We start from the raw sequence: 17,764 nt of genomic DNA, 5'->3' as shown, positions 1-17,764 counted from the left end.
AAAGGCTGTCGGAGCACCCCGTGCAATGTGCCCAGCAGCTCTGCAACACCACAGAAGTGCACTTCCTGCCTACATGTTTTGGTTCCAGAATGATTCCTATGGACCCAGAGTAACTTTTTCCCTCCCCTCATGAAGGCTTTGTGTTCCCCCAGCCATCTCAGAGGCAGTGGCCCCCTCTGTGTCAAAAACTGAATGCAGAACTGAAGGATGATGAATTAGGCAAAAGCTGAAACTTCTGACATGACAACACCTCTTCAAGACCTCTTCCTCTATGGGGCCTGCCAGGGACCTAGGAAGAGAGGATCTCAGAAACTATGTGCAAAGCAGGTGCATCTGCTGGCTTGTCATGGAGAACAGCAAATATGAGCCTAAAGGCACAGATCCCAGCCAGGAGTCAAGGGATGACCTGTCAGCTACTTCAGAAAGAAGTCAACTCACAGGCTGTTTAACAGCCATTTTCTTCCTACTGGACACTGTGAACTTACTGTCGTGGTTTAACCCGGCTGGCAGCTAAACACCACGCAGCCGTTCGCTCACCCTTCCCCCTCCCTCTCTGGGATGGGGGAGAGAAATGGAAAGTGAAGCCCGTGAGTTGAGATAAAGACAGTTTAATAAGACAGGAAAATAATAATAATAATAATAATAATAATAATAATAATAATAATAATAATAATAATAATACAATGATGATAATAGTACTACTACTAATAATATGTACAAACAAGTGATGCACAATGCAATTGCTCACCACCCGCTGACCAATGCCCAGCTTAACCCCGAGCAGTCCGGCCCCCTCCCCCCGGCTAGCCACCCCTATATATTGTTTAGCATGACATCAGATGGTATGGAATACCCCTTTGGCTAGTTCGGGTCAGCTGTCCTGGGTCTGTCCCCTCCCAGCTCTTACTGCACCCCCAGCCTGCCTGTTGGCAGGACAGAGCGAAAGTCTGAGGTGTCCTTGGCTTGGTATAAGCACTGCTCTGCAACAATTAAAACATCGGGGTGTTCTCAGCACTCTTCTCATCCTAAGCCAAAACACAGCATTCCACCAGCTACTAGGAAGAAAATTAATTCTGTTCTAACTGAAACCAGGACAAGGAGGCCAACCCAGCTCAGCCTCCCCAGCTCTCCACACCTCCCTGTCCTCTCCCCAGTCCAGTAAATTCTTTTCTAAAAAGTTAGTAATAGTTTTTAATAATTTTTTAATAATATTTCTTCTCTAAAAAGTTAGAATACAATAACTTGTATTCTCCTAACTCCCTCTCTCATTTCAGTTTGTTTCAAAGTTGATTCCCCTGGAGGCCCAGGGACTTGTCAAGAGCTCCCTGTGCTGATGAGCTGGGATCCTGGGCTCCTGGGCCCAAGGGGAGCTCCTGGAAAGCGGGCAGCACTGCAGAGAGACAGCTCTGCCCAGGAGCAGATCCTCTGCACAGCACAGCAGGGCTGGGGGCACTGCCTGCAGGGGACAAGGGCAGCTGAGAGAAGGGAGGGAGATGTTAAAGGCAGAGTGGAGGGGGGATGCTGAGAGCTGACTGCAGAAGAAATCTTCACAGCCCTGAACAGGGTAAGTCTGTGGCTGCAGGGCAACGCAACTGCTGTTCCTGTTGCCATCTCCAGATTTGCTGGCAAATCCTGCAGCCTATGGGATCTTTCATGAGGACTCTCAGACCTTCTTTGGATAAGAGGAGAAGAACAAGGTCCAGAGCAGGGTTTACCTGTGAAAACTGTCAGAAGGAGAGGACTTGAGAGTTTATTCTTTCAGGCCTGGCTGTTGGGTGTGCAGGCAGAGGTGCCAAGGGCTGTGGTGCAGAGCAGGGTCCCTGCTGTGCCCCAGGGCCTGTGTGCCAGGGCAGGGCCTCTGCTGCCTGGGAGGCTCAGCACTCAGCCTGCCTGGGGAGCTGCCCAGAGAGATGCAGGTAGAAGCTGCAGGTGGAAGGAGCCTCCTGGCAGGACAGGGTAGGGCAGGGTCCTGCTGGTGTCCAGATGCTGCTGCCTTGGACAGGCTTCTCACAGCTCCACAGCACCCCCACTACATCTTTGGGGATATTCTTGACAGTGAAAACCAATGCAGGGACTACCTGAAGGGAAGACACTCTCTGGAGTCTGTGCTTTAAATTTCCTTCCCTGAAGGGCAGTCAGGGGGATCATTAGGAAGTTGTCAGGTTTGTATTAGTAAAACAAGCTCCAAGATCATTACACTGAAAGAGATCTGTAGGTTTTTGAGGAACTCCATAACTCAGCAGGACTCTCCTCCTGTCCAGATGCTGCTCTATGAGTCAGGCTCCAGAGCACTCCTAGGGTGTTTTGTAGGAGACTCTTCAGGAGGAAGATCAGAGCAAGGAATTCTTGAAGGGAAGGTGTTTGCATTTCGACTTCTCTCCTCTTGCTTTCCTGGGTGGCAGTGGGAGATGGGAATGTATTTCTACAGTTTGATGAAGACCCTGAGAGCCCAGTTCTTCTTAGCTCTTGATAGGTACACGCTACTCCTTAGCCACTGAACACATGGAGATATTCCTGAAAGTTATACAGGGACAGGCAGTGTCTGCAAGACAGAGTTGAGCACACAGCGGGTGGAATGTTGTCTGTGAGCAATGGCAGGGAGGAGATGTGGGGACAGGGAAGCAGCTGCCAGCAGGGACAGCTCCAGGCATCAGAGACCTTGGCAGGGAGCGAGAGGGAGCTGCTGCCTGAAACACCAAGGGAGGGGGGGATTCAGGCACTCCCTGACAGGCCTGCAGTGCAGGCGCCTTCTCTGCAGCAACCCCCTGCTCTCCTCTGCCACCCAGCACAGCCTCTGCCCTCAGGGGCTTTAGGGCATGAGCCACCTCCTCCTCAGCTGGACCTCCCAGAGAGGAGAGGAGCCGGTGTCCTGCAAGGTGATGCACAAGAATGAGACTAAGAGTACCTGCCCTGCAGTGCCACTTCCAAAGGTGGCATGAAAGCTTTTTAAGCTGAAGGCTTCCCTGCATACCCATCTGCCTTTCTGTCTGTCTGCAGGTCGGAGCATTGTGATATTCTTTCTTATTTCTCCACCTGTGTGTGGGTCTCCTACTCTCTTGTCTGGGGTGCAGGTGTGTGTAAGCTTCTGTTCTGATATGAAATGCTGGGCCCTGACCTGAGGGCATCTTTTTTGGAACAAGGTGCTCAAGCTTCATTTTAAACTGTCAGACACTCCTGTCATCCAGTTGGGAGTGTTGGAGATAAGCTGACTCGTTCCTCATTCAGATCAGGGAAGGGTAATTTCTGTGGGAGGTGTGAATCTTGCTCAGAAAAGTCTCTCTAACTTGTCTCTGCTTTTTTCCTCCATGGATAGCCAGTCCTGTCCTGAGGCTGCAAATGTCCAACAGCACCTTCCCCATTGAGTTCCTCCTCCTGCCATTTGCAGACACACGTGAGCTGCAGCTCCTGCACTTCGCGCTCTTCCTGGGCATCTACCTGGCTGCCCTCCTGGGCAACAGCCTCATCCTCACTGCTGTAACCTGCGACCACCGCCTCCACACCCCCATGTACTTTTTCCTCCTCAACCTCTCTCTCATTGACCTGGGCACTATTACCACCACTGTACCCAAAGCCATGGCCAATTCCCTCTGGGATACCGCAACCATTTCCTATGCAAGTTGTGCTACCCAGGTCTTTTTCTTTATTCTCTTTGTCTCAGCAGAGTTTTATCTTCTCACCATCATGGCCTATGACCGCTACGTTGCCATCTGCAAACCCCTGCACTATGGTACAATAATGTCCAATAGAACTTGTATCAACATGATAGCAGTTCTCTGGGGCAGTACTTTTCTCTATGCTGTGCTGCACACTGCCAGTACATTTTCCCTTCCCCTTTGCCAAGGCAATGCCCTAGACCAGTTCTTCTGTGAACTTCCCCAGATCCTCAAACTCTCCTGCTCAGATGCGTACCTCAGAGAAGCTGGGCTTCTTGTGGTTAGTGCCTGTTTATTATCTGGGTGTTTTGTTTTCCTTGTGCTGTCTTATGTGCAGATCTTCAAGGCTGTGCTGAGGATCCCCTTGCAGCAGGGCAGGCACAAAGCCTTTTCCACATGCCTCCCTCACCTGGCTGTGGTCTCCCTATTCATCAGCACTGGCATATTTGCCTACCTGAAGCCCCCCTCCATCTCTTCTCCATTCCTCAACCTTTTGCTGGCCGTTCTGTACTCCGTGGTGCCCCCAGCTCTGAACCCCCTCATCTACAGCATGCAAAACAAGGAGCTCAAGTGTGCAGTTAGGAGACAGATTTGGGGAATGTTTTCCAGTACTTATAAAGATCCCTTCACTGTTCCTTGCATTTGTACATAAATATTTGGATTCCCCCTACTGCTGTGAACGAACAAACTTGTTCTGTCCCATTAGTAGGCTGTATAGATGTGCACCTAACACTGTGAGTCAGTGAAGACTCTCTCATGACATCTCAGTAATAAAACGGAATTACCCCATGCAATGCCTGAAGGCTGGGACTTCCTTCTCCCAAAAAATGTGTCAAGAATAGGCCCAAAAAATTGCTCCCCACAAGGATCTGTTCCTGCTTCAGTTCAGGAGGGAATAGCTCATTTTTGCATTGTGACCTGTCAGAGACCAAGGACTAGATTTAACACTCACCCATGTGTGTCTGCTGACAGCAGAGGCAGCGAATGGTCACTGCATTACATAGCCAGGGCCATTCCCACACGTGATCCACAGGTGATATCCTTCAGGAGGGGAATCTGGAGCTGCCTGCAGAGCCCAGGATACCTCCAGGGACACTGGAGCCTGGTGTGGGCAGTGACTGCAGCCCCTCTGAAAGTGAGAGATCTCCCACTGTGAGCTCAGCCACAGTGAAAGAACTAAAGCCAGGTATTTCAGGGACCCTGTGACTCCGCAATCTCAGGGAAGAGAGCGGGCATCCAGCAGGCAGAGGGAAGGGAAGCTGTGGAGTGATTAATTTCTCCCTTCGTGAAGTACCTCTGTCTGATACAGAACCACAGCCTGGTTGTTCTGCGCAGCAGTAGCAGCAGCTTGGGGACCACATGTGGGGAGTGTGAGGACGGCCATTCCCCACTACCCAAGGGGAGCTAATATTTGAAATTTGACCAGCTCCATCTTCCTGCTGGCATCAACGTCTGTAATGGTGGAACAGCTACTGTGGATCAGCACTGGGTCATGGGCTCAGACATTTCAATACCCAGCTGCAGAAAGCACTGACTAACCTGATCTACCGTAAAGCTATAACTGCTCAGAGAAGATTATGGTAGTGAACACCTCCAGAGGTCCCTTCTGACTCAGGGATGAAAGAGCTAGACTGTGGAGTTAGAGAGCATGACAATGCTGTGTTTTGAGGCCTCGCCGCTGTTTGTAATCCCTGCTCCTCAAGGTTACACAGTGAGTGGTGTCATTCTCAAAATGAGTCTCTGCCCTTGGGAACCTGGAGTACAGCTGGTGCAATGATACTACAGAAAAGTTCTCAGAGACATTGCAAGACATTCCAGAATGACTGAATCACAAATTGGTTGGAGTTGGAAAAAGTCGCTCCCCATGTTACTTGTAAGTTTCCTTTAAGTGCTGGAAGGCAAGAAAAAGATTCCCTCCAGAGTCTTCTCTTCTCTAGGCTCAGTGAACACAACTGGCTCAGCCTGCCTTCACAGGAGAGGTGTTCCACTCCACTGATTATTGCTGTGGCTCTGCTCTGGTCCCACTTTCTAAGTCCTATGTCCAAAATCTTATGTGTCTGTTGTGCTAGGGCCCCGGAGCTGGATGCAGAACTCCAGGTGGGGTCTCACAAGAGCAGAGTAGAGAGGGAGAATCACCTCCCTCAACCTGCTGGTCACTCTGCTTTAGATGCAGCCCAGTATACTGTAGTCTTTTGGGGCTGCAAGTGGACATTCCTGACTCATGTTGAGCTTCTCTTCAACCAGCACCCTCAGGTCCTTCTCATCAGGGCTACTCTCAATCCATTCTTTCTGGCCTGTGTTTGTGCTTGGGATTGCCCTAACCATTATGTGGGGAACAGACTGGTGTGTCTAACCCAGCTCCAACCCCTTGCCACAGGTCTTTCCTTTTCCATCAATAGAGAGGTGACGTTTTCTGTAAGGGCACCTCAGGCTTTGGGGGAAGACTCTTCTTCCCTTGTCGTTGCCACGTTCCATCCTCTGGCGATATTGGCCCCCCCTCCCTTCTGTGAGTGCAGTGAGGGAGTTTTGGGTTGTTTGGCTGTGGGCTGTGGGTGCCCTGCAGACTGTGCAGGATCCAGCCTTCCAACTCCTCATCAACCTCCTTGCTGCTATGCAGCCTTCTCCCTGCCTCCTGCAGCTCGGCCCCCTGCTGCAGGAAGTCCTCCAGCTGGGCACAACTTTGTCAGGCAGTTCTGCTGCCTGCCCCTGCCCCAGGGGAAAGGCCTGGGCACTTCCAGCAGCCTGAGGTCTGCACGGCAGTCTCACACCTCGGCAGCTCTGTCTGGGTGCAGGCATCAACCACCGCTGGGGCAGATGGTGCTGGTGGCCCAGCTGGAGCTGCAGCCTCTGTCCGGATGTCGTGGTTTAACCCGACCGGCAGCTAAACACCACGCAGCCGTTCGCTCACCCTCCCCCCTCCCTCTCTGGGACGGGGGAGAGAAATGGAAAGTGAAGCCCGTGAGTTGAGATAAAGACAGTTTAATAAGACAGGAAAAAAAAAATAACAAAATAATAATAACAATAATAATAATGATGATACAATGGTGATAATACGAAAGTAATAATAGTATGTACAAACAAGTGATGCACAATGCAATTGCTCACCACCCGCTGACCGATGCCCAGCCTAACCCCGAGCAGTCCGGCCCCCCCCCCCCGGCTAGCCACCCCTATATATTGTTTAGCATGACGTCAGATGGTATGGAATACCCCTTTGGCTAGCTTGGGTCACCTGTCCTGGGTCCGTCCCCTCCCAGCTCTTACTGCACCCCCCAGCCTGCCCGTTGGCAGGACAGAGCAAAGGCTGAGATGTCCTTGGCCTAGTATAAGCACTGCTCTGCAACAATTAAAGCATCGGGGTGTTATCAGCACTCTTCTCATTCTAAGCCAAAACACAGCATTCCACCAGCTACTAGGAAGAAAATTAATTCTGTGCTAACTGAAACCAGGACATCTATCCACCCCTTATTCCATACCATTTATGTCATGCTCAGGTTACACTCTTTTCCATACATTCTAATTAGTCACCTATAGTAATCATGGTAGTGATAACATACAGTATAATATACTATTTAACATGGTGCAATTCAGTTCATGGGCTATTCTCACCCAGTATTAAATCTCCTTGAGGTACACACCGGACCTCTCCGTTCTTTTGCATCACCCACCAAGTATATCCAGGTCCCTGAGCGAAAACAATTCCACGAATAGGTTTGCCTTTTCCTGAGGCAGGAGTAGCCCAGACTGTTTTACCCAGCATATTTTTTACATGCACTACAGGAACTTTATCCCCATCTACAGTACGTAACAGGTTTGATTGGGCAGGTCCAGCTCGGTTGGTAGATCCCCTAGTATTGACTAACCAGGTGGCCTTTGCCAAATGCGTATCCCAGTTTTTGAACGTCCCAGCGCCCATTGCTTTCAAGGTAGTCTTTAACAGGCCATTGTATCGTTCAACTTTCCCGGAGGCTGGTGCATGATAGGGGATGTGATACACCCATTCAATACCATGTTCTTTGGCCCAAGTGTCTATAAGGTTGTTTCGGAAGTGAGTCCCATTGTCTGATTCTATTCTTTCTGGGGTGCCATGTCGCCATAGGACTTGCTTTTCAAGGCCCAGGATGGTGTTCCGGGCGGTAGCATGAGGCACAGGATATGTTTCCAGCCATCCGGTGGTTGCTTCCACCATTGTAAGTACGTGGCGCTTGCCATTGCGAGTTTGAGGGAGTGTGATGTAATCAATCTGCCAGGCCTCTCCATATTTATATTTCAGCCATCGTCCTCCATACCAAAGAGGCTTTGACCGTTTGGCTTGCTTGATTGCAGCACATGTTTCACAGTCATGAATAACCTGTGCTATAGCGTCCATGGTCAAGTCCACCCCTCGATCACGAGCCCATCTGTATGTTGCATCTCTACCTTGATGGCCTGAGGTGTCATGGGCCCATCGGGCTATAAATAATTCACCTTTATGCTGCCAATCCAGGTCCACCTGAGCTACTTCAATCTTAGCAGCCTGATCCACCTGCTGGTTGTTTTGATGTTCTTCAGTAGCCCGATTCTTGGGCACATGAGCATCTACGTGGCGTACTTTCACAGCCAGGTTCTCTACCCGAGCAGCAATATCTTGCCACAATGCAGCAGCCCAGATAGGTTTGCCCCTACGCTGCCAGTTGTTTTGCTTCCATTGCTGTAACCATCCCCACAGGGCATTTGCTACCATCCATGAATCGGTGTAGAGATAGAGAACTGGCCATTTTTCTCGTTCAGCAATGTCTAAAGCCAGCTGAATGGCTTTCACTTCTGCAAACTGACTCGATTCACCTTCTCCCTCAGCAGCTTCTGCAACTCGTCTTGAAGGACTCCATACAGCAGCCTTCCATCTCCGATGCTTCCCCACAATACGACAGGACCCATCAGTGAACAGGGCATATTTCTTTTCATTCTCTGGCAACTGGTTGTACAGTGGGGCTTCTTCAGCACGACCCACCTCCTCCTCTGATGATATCCCAAAGTATTTGCCTTCTGGCCAGTCCATGATCACTTCCAATATTCCTGGGCGACTGGGGTTTCCTATTCGAGCCCGCTGAGTAATCAGTGCAACCCACTTGCTCCATGTAGCATCAGTTGCATGATGCGTAGAGGGGACCCTTCCCTTGAACATCCAGCCTAGTACCGGTAATCGGGGTGCTAGGAGGAGCTGCGCTTCAGTACCGACCACCTCCGAAGCAGATCGAACTCCTTCATATGCTGCCAATATCTCCTTTTCAGTTGGAGTATAGCGGGCCTCAGATCCTCTGTATCCCCGACTCCAAAACCCCAGAGGCCGACCTCGAGTTTCCCCAGGTTCTTTCTGCCAGAGGCTCCAGGTGGGGCCGTTCTCCCCGGCTGCAGTGTAGAGCACATTCTTTACATCTGGTCCTGTTCGAACTGGCCCAAGGGCTACTGCATGGACTATTTCCTGCTTGATTTGTTCAAAGGCTTGTCGTTGTTCAGGGCCCCATTCAAACTCATTCTTCTTACGAGTTACTTGGTAGAGTGGGTTTACAATCAGACTGTAATTTGGGATGTGCATTCTCCAAAACCCCACAACACCTAGGAAAGTCTGTGTTTCTTTTTTGTTAGTTGGTGGAGACATAGCTGTTATTTTGTTGATCACATCCATTGGGATTTGACGACGTCCATCTTGCCATTTTATTCCTAAAAACTGGATCTCCCGTGCAGGTCCTTTGACTTTATTTTGTTTTATGGCAAAACCGGCTTTCAGAAGGATTTGGACTATTTTCTTCCCTTTCTCGAAAACTTCCTCTGCTGTGTCACCCCACACAATAATGTCATCGATGTACTGCAGGTGTTCAGGAGCTTCCCCCTGCTCTAGTGCAGACTGGATCAGCCCATGGCAAATGGTAGGGCTGTGTTTCCACCCCTGGGGCAGCCTATTCCAAGTATATTGGACTCCCCTCCAAGTGAAGGCAAATTGTGGCCTGCACTCTGCTGCTAGAGGGATGGAGAAAAATGCATTAGCGATATCAATTGTGGCGTACCACTTGGCTGCCTTCGATTCAAGTTCATACTGAAGTTCCAGCATGTCCGGCACTGCAGCACTCAGTGGTGGCGTGACTTCGTTCAGGCCGCGATAGTCCACTGTTAGTCTCCACTCGCCATTAGACTTTCGCACTGGCCATATGGGACTATTGAAAGGTGAATGAGTCTTGCTGATCACTCCTTGGCTCTCCAATTGACGAATTAGCTTATGGATGGGAATCAGGGAGTCTCGGTTGGTGCGATATTGCCGCCGGTGCACAGTTGTGGTAGCAATTGGCACTTGCTGTTCTTCGACCCTCAGCAACCCCACAACAGAGGGGTCCTCTGAGAGACCAGGCAAGGTAGATAATTGTTTAATGCCCTCTGTCTCTAAGGCAGCAATACCAAAAGCCCACCGGAACCCTTTTGGGTCCTTGCAGTATCCTCTTCTAAGATAGTCTATGCCAAGGATACATGGAGCATCCGGACCAGTCACAATGCGGTGCTTTTCCCACTCATTCCCAGTCAGACTCACTTCAGCCTCCAATACAGTCAACTGCTGAGATCCCCCTGTCACTCCACAAATATAGATGGGCTCTGGCCCCACGTTGGGCGCCAAAAAGACTGTCGTGGTTTAACCCGACCGGCAGCTAAACACCACGCAGCCGTTCGCTCACCCTCCCCCCTCCCTCTCTGGGACGGGGGAGAGAAATGGAAAGTGAAGCCCGTGAGTTGAGATAAAGACAGTTTAATAAGACAGGAAAAAAAATAACAAAATAATAATAACAATAATAATAATGATGATACAATGGTGATAATACGAAAGTAATAATAGTATGTACAAACAAGTGATGCACAATGCAATTGCTCACCACCCGCTGACCGATGCCCAGCTTAACCCCGAGCAGTCCGGCCCCCTCCCCCCGGCTAGCCACCCCTATATATTGTTTAGCATGACGTCAGATGGTATGGAATACCCCTTTGGCTAGTTTGGGTCACCTGTCCTGGGTCTGTCCCCTCCCAGCTCTTACTGCACCCCCCAGCCTGCCCGTTGGCAGGACAGAGCAAAGGCTGAGATGTCCTTGGCTTAGTATAAGCACTGCTCTGCAACAATTAAAGCATCGGGGTGTTATCAGCACTCTTCTCATTCTAAGCCAAAACACAGCATTCCACCAGCTACTAGGAAGAAAATTAATTCTGTGCTAACTGAAACCAGGACACCGGAGATGAGTGGTTACCATTCTGCCTCGAGGATCAGTGGGGTGCATGCCCTCAGCCCTTGCAGGCCTGGGTGTGGGGTGCAGGTGTACCTGGTGCCTCCCACCCTTTCCTGGATGGCTCTCCCTCACTATGTGCCCTCCCAGCACCTCCTGGGCCAATGGCTGCACCAACAACAGCACCAACCAGACCCACTCCGTTTCCCCACATTGTTGGCCATGCTCCTGGTCATTGGCACTCATGAGGGTGGGGGGTGGTTGCCATCAATGCCCATGCTTTGTCAGCCACTCTGGTGAGAGCTGCAAGCTCTAGGCAGGTCTCTGCACTCCCGTGGAACTGTCCTGGCTCAGGAAACCCTTGTAGGCTGTGATCTGCCACTGCTCTGGAGAAAGTGACTGCCTGGAGCTGATCACCTCAGATGAATTACAGAGTAATGCTGGACGCCGGTCCAGCACAGACTGGGAGACAAGTGGCTAGAGAGCAGCTCAGCAGAAAGGGCTCTGGGGGTGCTCGTTGACAGCAGGCTCAACATCAGCCAGCAGGGTGCCCTGGCAGACAAGAGGGCAAAAACCATCTTGGGATGCATTAAGCACAGCACCGACAGATGGTCAAAAGAGGTGAGTTTTCAGCTATATTGAGCATTGGTACTGCCTCCCCTTAAATCATGTATGCATTTCTGGTCTGCACAATAGAAGAAAGATGTGGAGTTGAAAGCATCCAGAGGAGGACAGCAAAGCTGGTCAATGGGCTGGAAGGCATGTCCTGTGAGGAGAGCCTGAGCACACATGAGTTGTCTAGTCTGGAGAAAAGAAGGCTGAGGGGTGACCTCATTACTCTTGACAACTTCCAGAGAAGGAGAAGTGGAGAGGGAGGTGACAATCCTTTCTCCCTGGTAACTGACAGGATGTGTGGGAATGACAACAAAGCTACACAAGGAGAGGTTCACACTGGAGATTAGGAAACCTTTCACTTCTGTGAGGGTGGTCAAACACAGGAACAGGCTTCCTAGAGACCTGGTTGATGCCTCAAGCCTGTCAGTGTCAGAGAGGCATTTAGACAATGCTCTCATATATAGTCTCTGATTTCCGGGTTAGCCCTCAAGAGATTGGTCACTTGTACCAGATACCCTTTGAAGGTCCCTTCAAACTGAACTATTCTGTTCCATTTGGTTCAATTTGTTTTGATCCGTTTAAATTCTATTCTATAAATCTATACAGCCCCTAGCCTGTGTCACGGTAGAGCAGTTGTCCACCTCCGAAGCAGAAATGGGGTTTTGTCCTTGTTGGACATCATGGCGTTTCAATTGGCCTATCCCTCCAACACTGTTATTATTGGAAAAGGGAATACTGTGGGGGATTGTATTGAATCCAGGTAAATGAGACCCACTTCTCTCCTTTCACACAGAGATGTGGTATTTCATCCTAGGAAATATTGCAGGTGGTCAGGTATGGTCTACCCTCACTTTCAGTCACTTTCTTATCAATACTCCAAGCAATGAGATCCAAGAGGACATGCTCTGGAAAGACTCCTCAACCAAAGTAATACTAAGCAAGCTTTAGCTCCCCAGCTCATCTCGTGGACCTTCTTGAAATCTGCATGCAACTTTTGCAGAGGAATGTTTTATGGCAATGAGCTTTTCTGCCTTTCAGGGCTACTGACAATGAGATCTCCACTAACAGCCTCCTGAACAGGCCCAGAAATGCTGCTTTGAGGTCTGGCACCTAAGTCTTCTTTCTTCTTCCTTATGTCCCTCAGCTCTGATGTCAAGCCTGTTTCTTCTCCTTTGGGAAGCCTGGTAACAAATTTCCAAAACTCCAAGTGTGTAAAGACTTTGTTTGTAGCCAGAGACATGCTGGAGTGGACAGCAGATGTGAACATACAGTTGAAATGGGATGCCAACAGAGAGAGCAAACCCTGCTGTCCCCAAGGACAGAGAGAATCAGAGCTGGGACACCCTGGGCAGGCCTGGCAGGAAACAGATTTGCTGCCAGGTGTGTCTCTGCAGCCCCTGAAGGCCTCTGGCAGAGGAGAAGCTGATCTCCAGGAACAACCAGGTGCTGCTGACAGGCACTCTGTGAAAACTGTTGGCTTGTTCAATGACATCAAGAGGCTGAGTAAAAGTGGAGGGAGGGAGCAAACTGTCTGCAATTGCTGCCTTGGTTTTCTGCCATGCATTTGCTCTGGATGGGGATGGCTTTCCTTCCCAGTACCAGTGTTGACCCTTCCAGCCACAGGTAGTTTTGTGTGAGAGTCTTGACATCTGATGTAGCGCTAAAGGCCCGGTATTTGGCCATAACAAAATCAAGAACCTTCCCTGAATTGGCTTAGGCAATGTGGAAATGTCCATGAGGCCACCGCCATTATGGTCAGTAATGGAGATATTGTAAACACAGCTGATGGAGAAGACAGAAACTTAGCTCTCCCTGTGCTACATGACTCCATATTGTCAAGTGAAAGCAGTGTAGGTTGCTCAGAAAATATTAATGGACACTAAAAAGATTCAGTGGTGCTAAATGTAGGCATCTGCTCTCATTTCTGTTAGCCCAAGAAAATCTCCCTGCACTTAAAAATGATGCCCCCAGATGCTCCCTGACTCCCACAATTAATCCATCAGACCATATAGATACTTGCATATGTCTCTGACAACCTCTGGCAAATCAGCTCCCTCCTGGCCTCTGTCTCCATTCAATGTGCTGGGAGCTGAGGCAAGCAGATTACATGCAGATGCCTGGTTTGTGCCCAGGCAAGAGGAATCCTGTGGGCTTGTGTAAGGCATGGGAGGGAGCTGAACCCCCTTCTAGCTTCTGGACTGCAAAGAATGAGATGTCTTGGTTGACTAAGCTGAAATCCTTTCCTCACCAGGGGAAAGAAAAATCTCTCCGGGTCCTTGCATGGAATACCTGCCTGAAACCAAGACATGGAAAGGTGATTCTGTGTCATTCCCCATATTGTTCATCTGATAATGCATAACAACAGTGCTGGAAATGAGTTTCCTTGTCCAGTGGAGGGAAGGAACATCAGGGATTGCTTCACTTTCAAAGTCAATTCCCCTGGAGGTCCAGGGAAATCTCCAGGGAGGCTGAAGGGGTAGACACAGGGACGCATTGGGCTGGAGCTGTGCTGATGAGCTGGGCCGGGTTCCTGGGCCCAAGGGGAGCTCCTGGCAAGCAGGCAGCACTGCAGAGAGACAGCTCTGCCCAGGAGCAGCTCCTCTGCACAGCGCAGCAGGGCTGGGGGCACAGCCTGCAGAGGACAAGGGCAGCTGAGAGAAGGGAGGGAGATGTTAAAGGCAGAGTGGAGGGGGGATGCTGAGAGCTCTCTGCGGGAGAAATCTTCACAGCTGTAACATGGTAAGTGTCTGAGTGAGGGCAGGAAATGCAGTATCCTACAGGGTTCTTCTATAGCTGCCACTTCCCATGGCTTATAAGACATGTCACAGGAGCTGTGCTGGCTTCTCTAGTACAGAGAACAGGGATAGATATTCCCTGGAATACTGATTACCTGACAAAGCTGTCAGAAGGACAGGACGTGAAGCTTCCTAATCACCGGGCTGGCTGCAGGCTGTGCAGGCAGGGTGCAGGCAGGCGTGTCCAGGGCTGTGGTGCAGAGCAGGGTCCCTGCTCTGCCCCAGGGGCTGTGTACCTGGGCAGAACCTCTGCTGCCTGCCAGGCTCAGCACTCAGCCTGCCCGGGGAGCTGCCCAGGGTGCAGTTGTGGATGGAAGGAGCCTCCTGGCAGGGCAGGGCAGGTCAGGGCAGGGCACGGCAGGGCAGGGTCCTGCTGATGCCTGAGGCAGGATGCTCACAGCTCCACAGCACCCCTAGGCCATATCAGCGGGACTTTTCAGACAGAAGGTCCAGTCTGTGGTTGCCTGATGTGGTCTGGGCTTTCCTGATGCTGTGCTTTCAGGTTTCTTTGGTTTGTCAGGATAGGAATGGAAACAGAGCTTTACGGAGTACAGAAGATTTTGAGTTTCTGTCACCTCAATTTTTATGAGGAACCTCAGAAAGTGCCTTCAGCATCCTCAGTCCTTCATAATGCAGCAGCATCACCTTCCCAGTTTCATCAGGGCTTGTGTGGCCTGCTCTTCAGCACCTACACACACTGAAAAGGTGCAGGACAGAGCTGAGCAGACAGCAGATGGGATGGGGTGTGTGAGCACTGGCAGGGCACAGACATGGGGACAGAAAAGGAGCTCCTGGAATGGACTCCTGCAGGCAGCAGAAATAGGCAGGGAGAAAAGGAACTGCAAAGGGAAACCCTGCTGCAGAGGATAGACAGGCACCTCCTACCATCCCCTGCAGTGCAGGTTCCATCCCTGAGCAACCCCCCTCAGCTCTCCTCTCCCACCCAGCAGAGTCTCTGCCCTCTGGGCTGGGGGATCTTGGGCAGGAGCTGCCTCCTGGGTAGCCAGAGCCCCAGAAGAAGGAAGGTCTGCCTCTCCAGTTCTGTGCCCTGTCCCACTGTTCTGCAAAGGGCTGAGAGCCACTGTTCTGTCATGGTGCTGCCTGGTAGGCAGCAGGCACGGCTGGGCAGAGTGACCCCTTCCTGCTTGCTCATCTATCTCTCCCCTTTCTCGGTCATGCTGCTTGTCCTTTTCCCTCTACCTCTCTGTGTTGCTTCCTTTCTCTTATGCTGGGGCCATTGGGTATGTCACCTCTTTGGGGCAGCAGGGTTGGGGTAAGCTGAGTGTCCTGTGAAGGAGCCCTCAGGCAGGGAATTGTGTTCCTCACAGTTCACTCAAACAAAACAGAACAGAGCACCAGCCAGGGAGCTGTAAGTATGCCATCCTGAGCAGGGGAAAATGGAACTGAGTGTGTAAGGAATCTGTGAGAAACAGAGTCGATTCTGCTCAGAGACCCTGTCCTGATGGTTTGTGTGTTTTCCTCCATGGACAGACAACCATGCCCACAGGAAGAAAATGTCCAACAGCAGCTTCCCCAATGAGTTCCTCCTCCTGCCATTCGCAGACGCGCGCGAGCTGCAGCTCCTGCACTTCGTGCTCTTCCTGGGCATCTACCTGGCTGCCCTCCTGGGCAACGGCCTCATCCTCACAACCGTAGCCTGTGACCACCGCCTCCACACCCCCATGTACTTCTTCCTCCTCAACCTCGCCCTCCTCGACCTGGGCACTATTACCACCACTGTCCCCAAAGCCATGGCCAATTCCCTGAGGAAGACAACAGCCATCTCCTACTCAGGTTGTGCTACCCAGGTCTTTTTTCTCTTCTTCATGCTTGGAGCAGAATATTCTCTTCTCACCATCATGGCTTATGACCGCTACATTGCCATCTGTAAACCTCTGCACTATTGGACATTCATGGACAGCAGAGCTTGTGTCAACATGGTAGCAGCTGCCTGGGGTAGTGGTTTTCTCAACTCTGTCCTGCATACTGCCAATACCTTTTCCCTCCCCCTCTGCCAAGGCAATGCCCTGGACCAGTTCTTCTGTGAACTTCCCCAAATCCTCAAGCTCTCCTGCTCAGATGCCTACCTCAGAGAAGCTGGGCTTCTTGTGGTTAGTGTCTGTTTAGTACTCAGCTGTTTTGTTTTCATTCTTTTCTCATACATGCAGATAATCAGAGCAGTGCTCAGGATCCCCTCGCAGCAGGGCCGGCACAAAGCCTTTTCCACGTGCCTCCCTCATCTGGCTGTTGTCTCCATCTTTTCCAACACTGGCATGTTTGCCTACCTGAAGCCCCCCTCCATCTCCTCCCCATCCCTGGACGTAGTTGTGACAGTTCTGTACTCAGTGGTGCCTCCAGCAGTGAACCCCCTCATCTACAGCATGAGGAACCAGGATCTCAAGGATGCACTGAAGAAGCTGACTCAGTAAGCAGTACTTCAGAAGCCATAATCTGCCAAAGTCCTTCACAAGGGATTTCCAATTGATCTCAGGAAACTCCTGGTCTTTGATCTTTTTGGCTGTGATGATCTTGTTTGTCCAGGAATTTCTGCATGCACTCCACCTCTGCAGAGGTCTGAACACACTCTGTCGTACTCATAGGCCCATGTACATATATCTGGTGCTATGGCACAGCTCTGTCATATCTCCGTAATAAAGGAGGATTTCCTCAGTGCTTGTGCCTGGAGGTTGGTCTCTTCTTCCACAGCTGAGGTCAGGAACAGGCTGAAGAATTTGTTTTATCTGGAGGAAACTGCATTATATTCAGGTGGAGAACATTGCACTGTGGAATTGCTCTCAATGGCTCTACAGCCAGTGACAAGTGGTGCCCTTCAGGGGTCTGTCTTGGGACCAGTACAGTTTAGTATTTTTATCAGTGACATAGATAGTGGGATCAAGTGCACTCTCAGCAAGTTTGCAGATGACACCAAGCTGAGTGTTGCAGTTGATACAACAGAAGGAAGGGATGCCATCCAAAAGGACCTAGACAAGCTTGGGAAGTGGGCCCAATGTTAACATAATGAGGTTCAACAAGTCCAAGTGCAAGGTGCTGCACCTGGGTCAGGGCAATCCCATACATGGGTACAGATGGGGAGAACTCATTGAGAGAAGCCCTGCAGGGAAGGACTTAGGGGTTCTGGTGAACAGAAGGTATGACATAAGCCAGCAGTGTGCACTTGCAGCCTGGAAGGCCAACTGCACCCTGGGCTGCATCAGCAGAGGAGTAGCCAGCAGGTCAAGGGAGGTGATTGTGCCCCTCTGGTTGCCCTTGTAAGGCCTCATTTGGAGTGCAGGGTCCCCAGCACAAGAAGGATGTTTATCTATTAGAGTGTGTCCAGAGGTCCACAAAGTTCATCAGAGGGCTGCAGCACATCTCCTGTGAAGAAAGGCTGAGAGAGCTGGGGCTGTTCAGCCTGAAGAATAGAAGAGTCTGGAGTGACTTCATTGAAGCTTTTCAGTGCTTA

General features: G+C 50.7%; 2 protein-coding genes across 2 annotated transcripts; both read left to right on the top strand.

Moving 5' to 3' along the window:
* Positions 1 to 3,336: 3,336 nt before the first annotated feature.
* LOC311428290 (olfactory receptor 14C36-like) lies at positions 3,337 to 4,305 on the top strand (the record flags this gene model as incomplete). Its single annotated transcript, XM_084539814.1, has 1 exon — positions 3,337 to 4,305. The coding sequence occupies one exon, from the start codon at positions 3,337 to 3,339 to the stop codon at positions 4,303 to 4,305; it is 969 nt and encodes a 322-aa protein (XP_084395940.1).
* Positions 4,306 to 11,499: 7,194 nt separating this feature from the next.
* LOC311428289 (olfactory receptor 14J1-like) lies at positions 11,500 to 16,730 on the top strand (the record flags this gene model as incomplete). The annotated part of the gene is made up of 4 exons (XM_084539813.1): positions 11,500 to 11,512; positions 15,865 to 16,241; positions 16,470 to 16,639; positions 16,682 to 16,730. The coding sequence occupies 4 exons, from the start codon at positions 11,500 to 11,502 to the stop codon at positions 16,728 to 16,730; spliced, it is 609 nt and encodes a 202-aa protein (XP_084395939.1).
* Positions 16,731 to 17,764: the final 1,034 nt, after the last annotated feature.

This window comes from Aythya ferina, assembly GCF_964211825.1.
Source record: "Aythya ferina genome assembly, contig: HAP1_SCAFFOLD_37, whole genome shotgun sequence".
Classification (NCBI taxonomy): Eukaryota; Metazoa; Chordata; class Aves; order Anseriformes; family Anatidae; genus Aythya; species Aythya ferina.
This window is presented reverse-complemented; position numbering and strand designations above follow the sequence as displayed.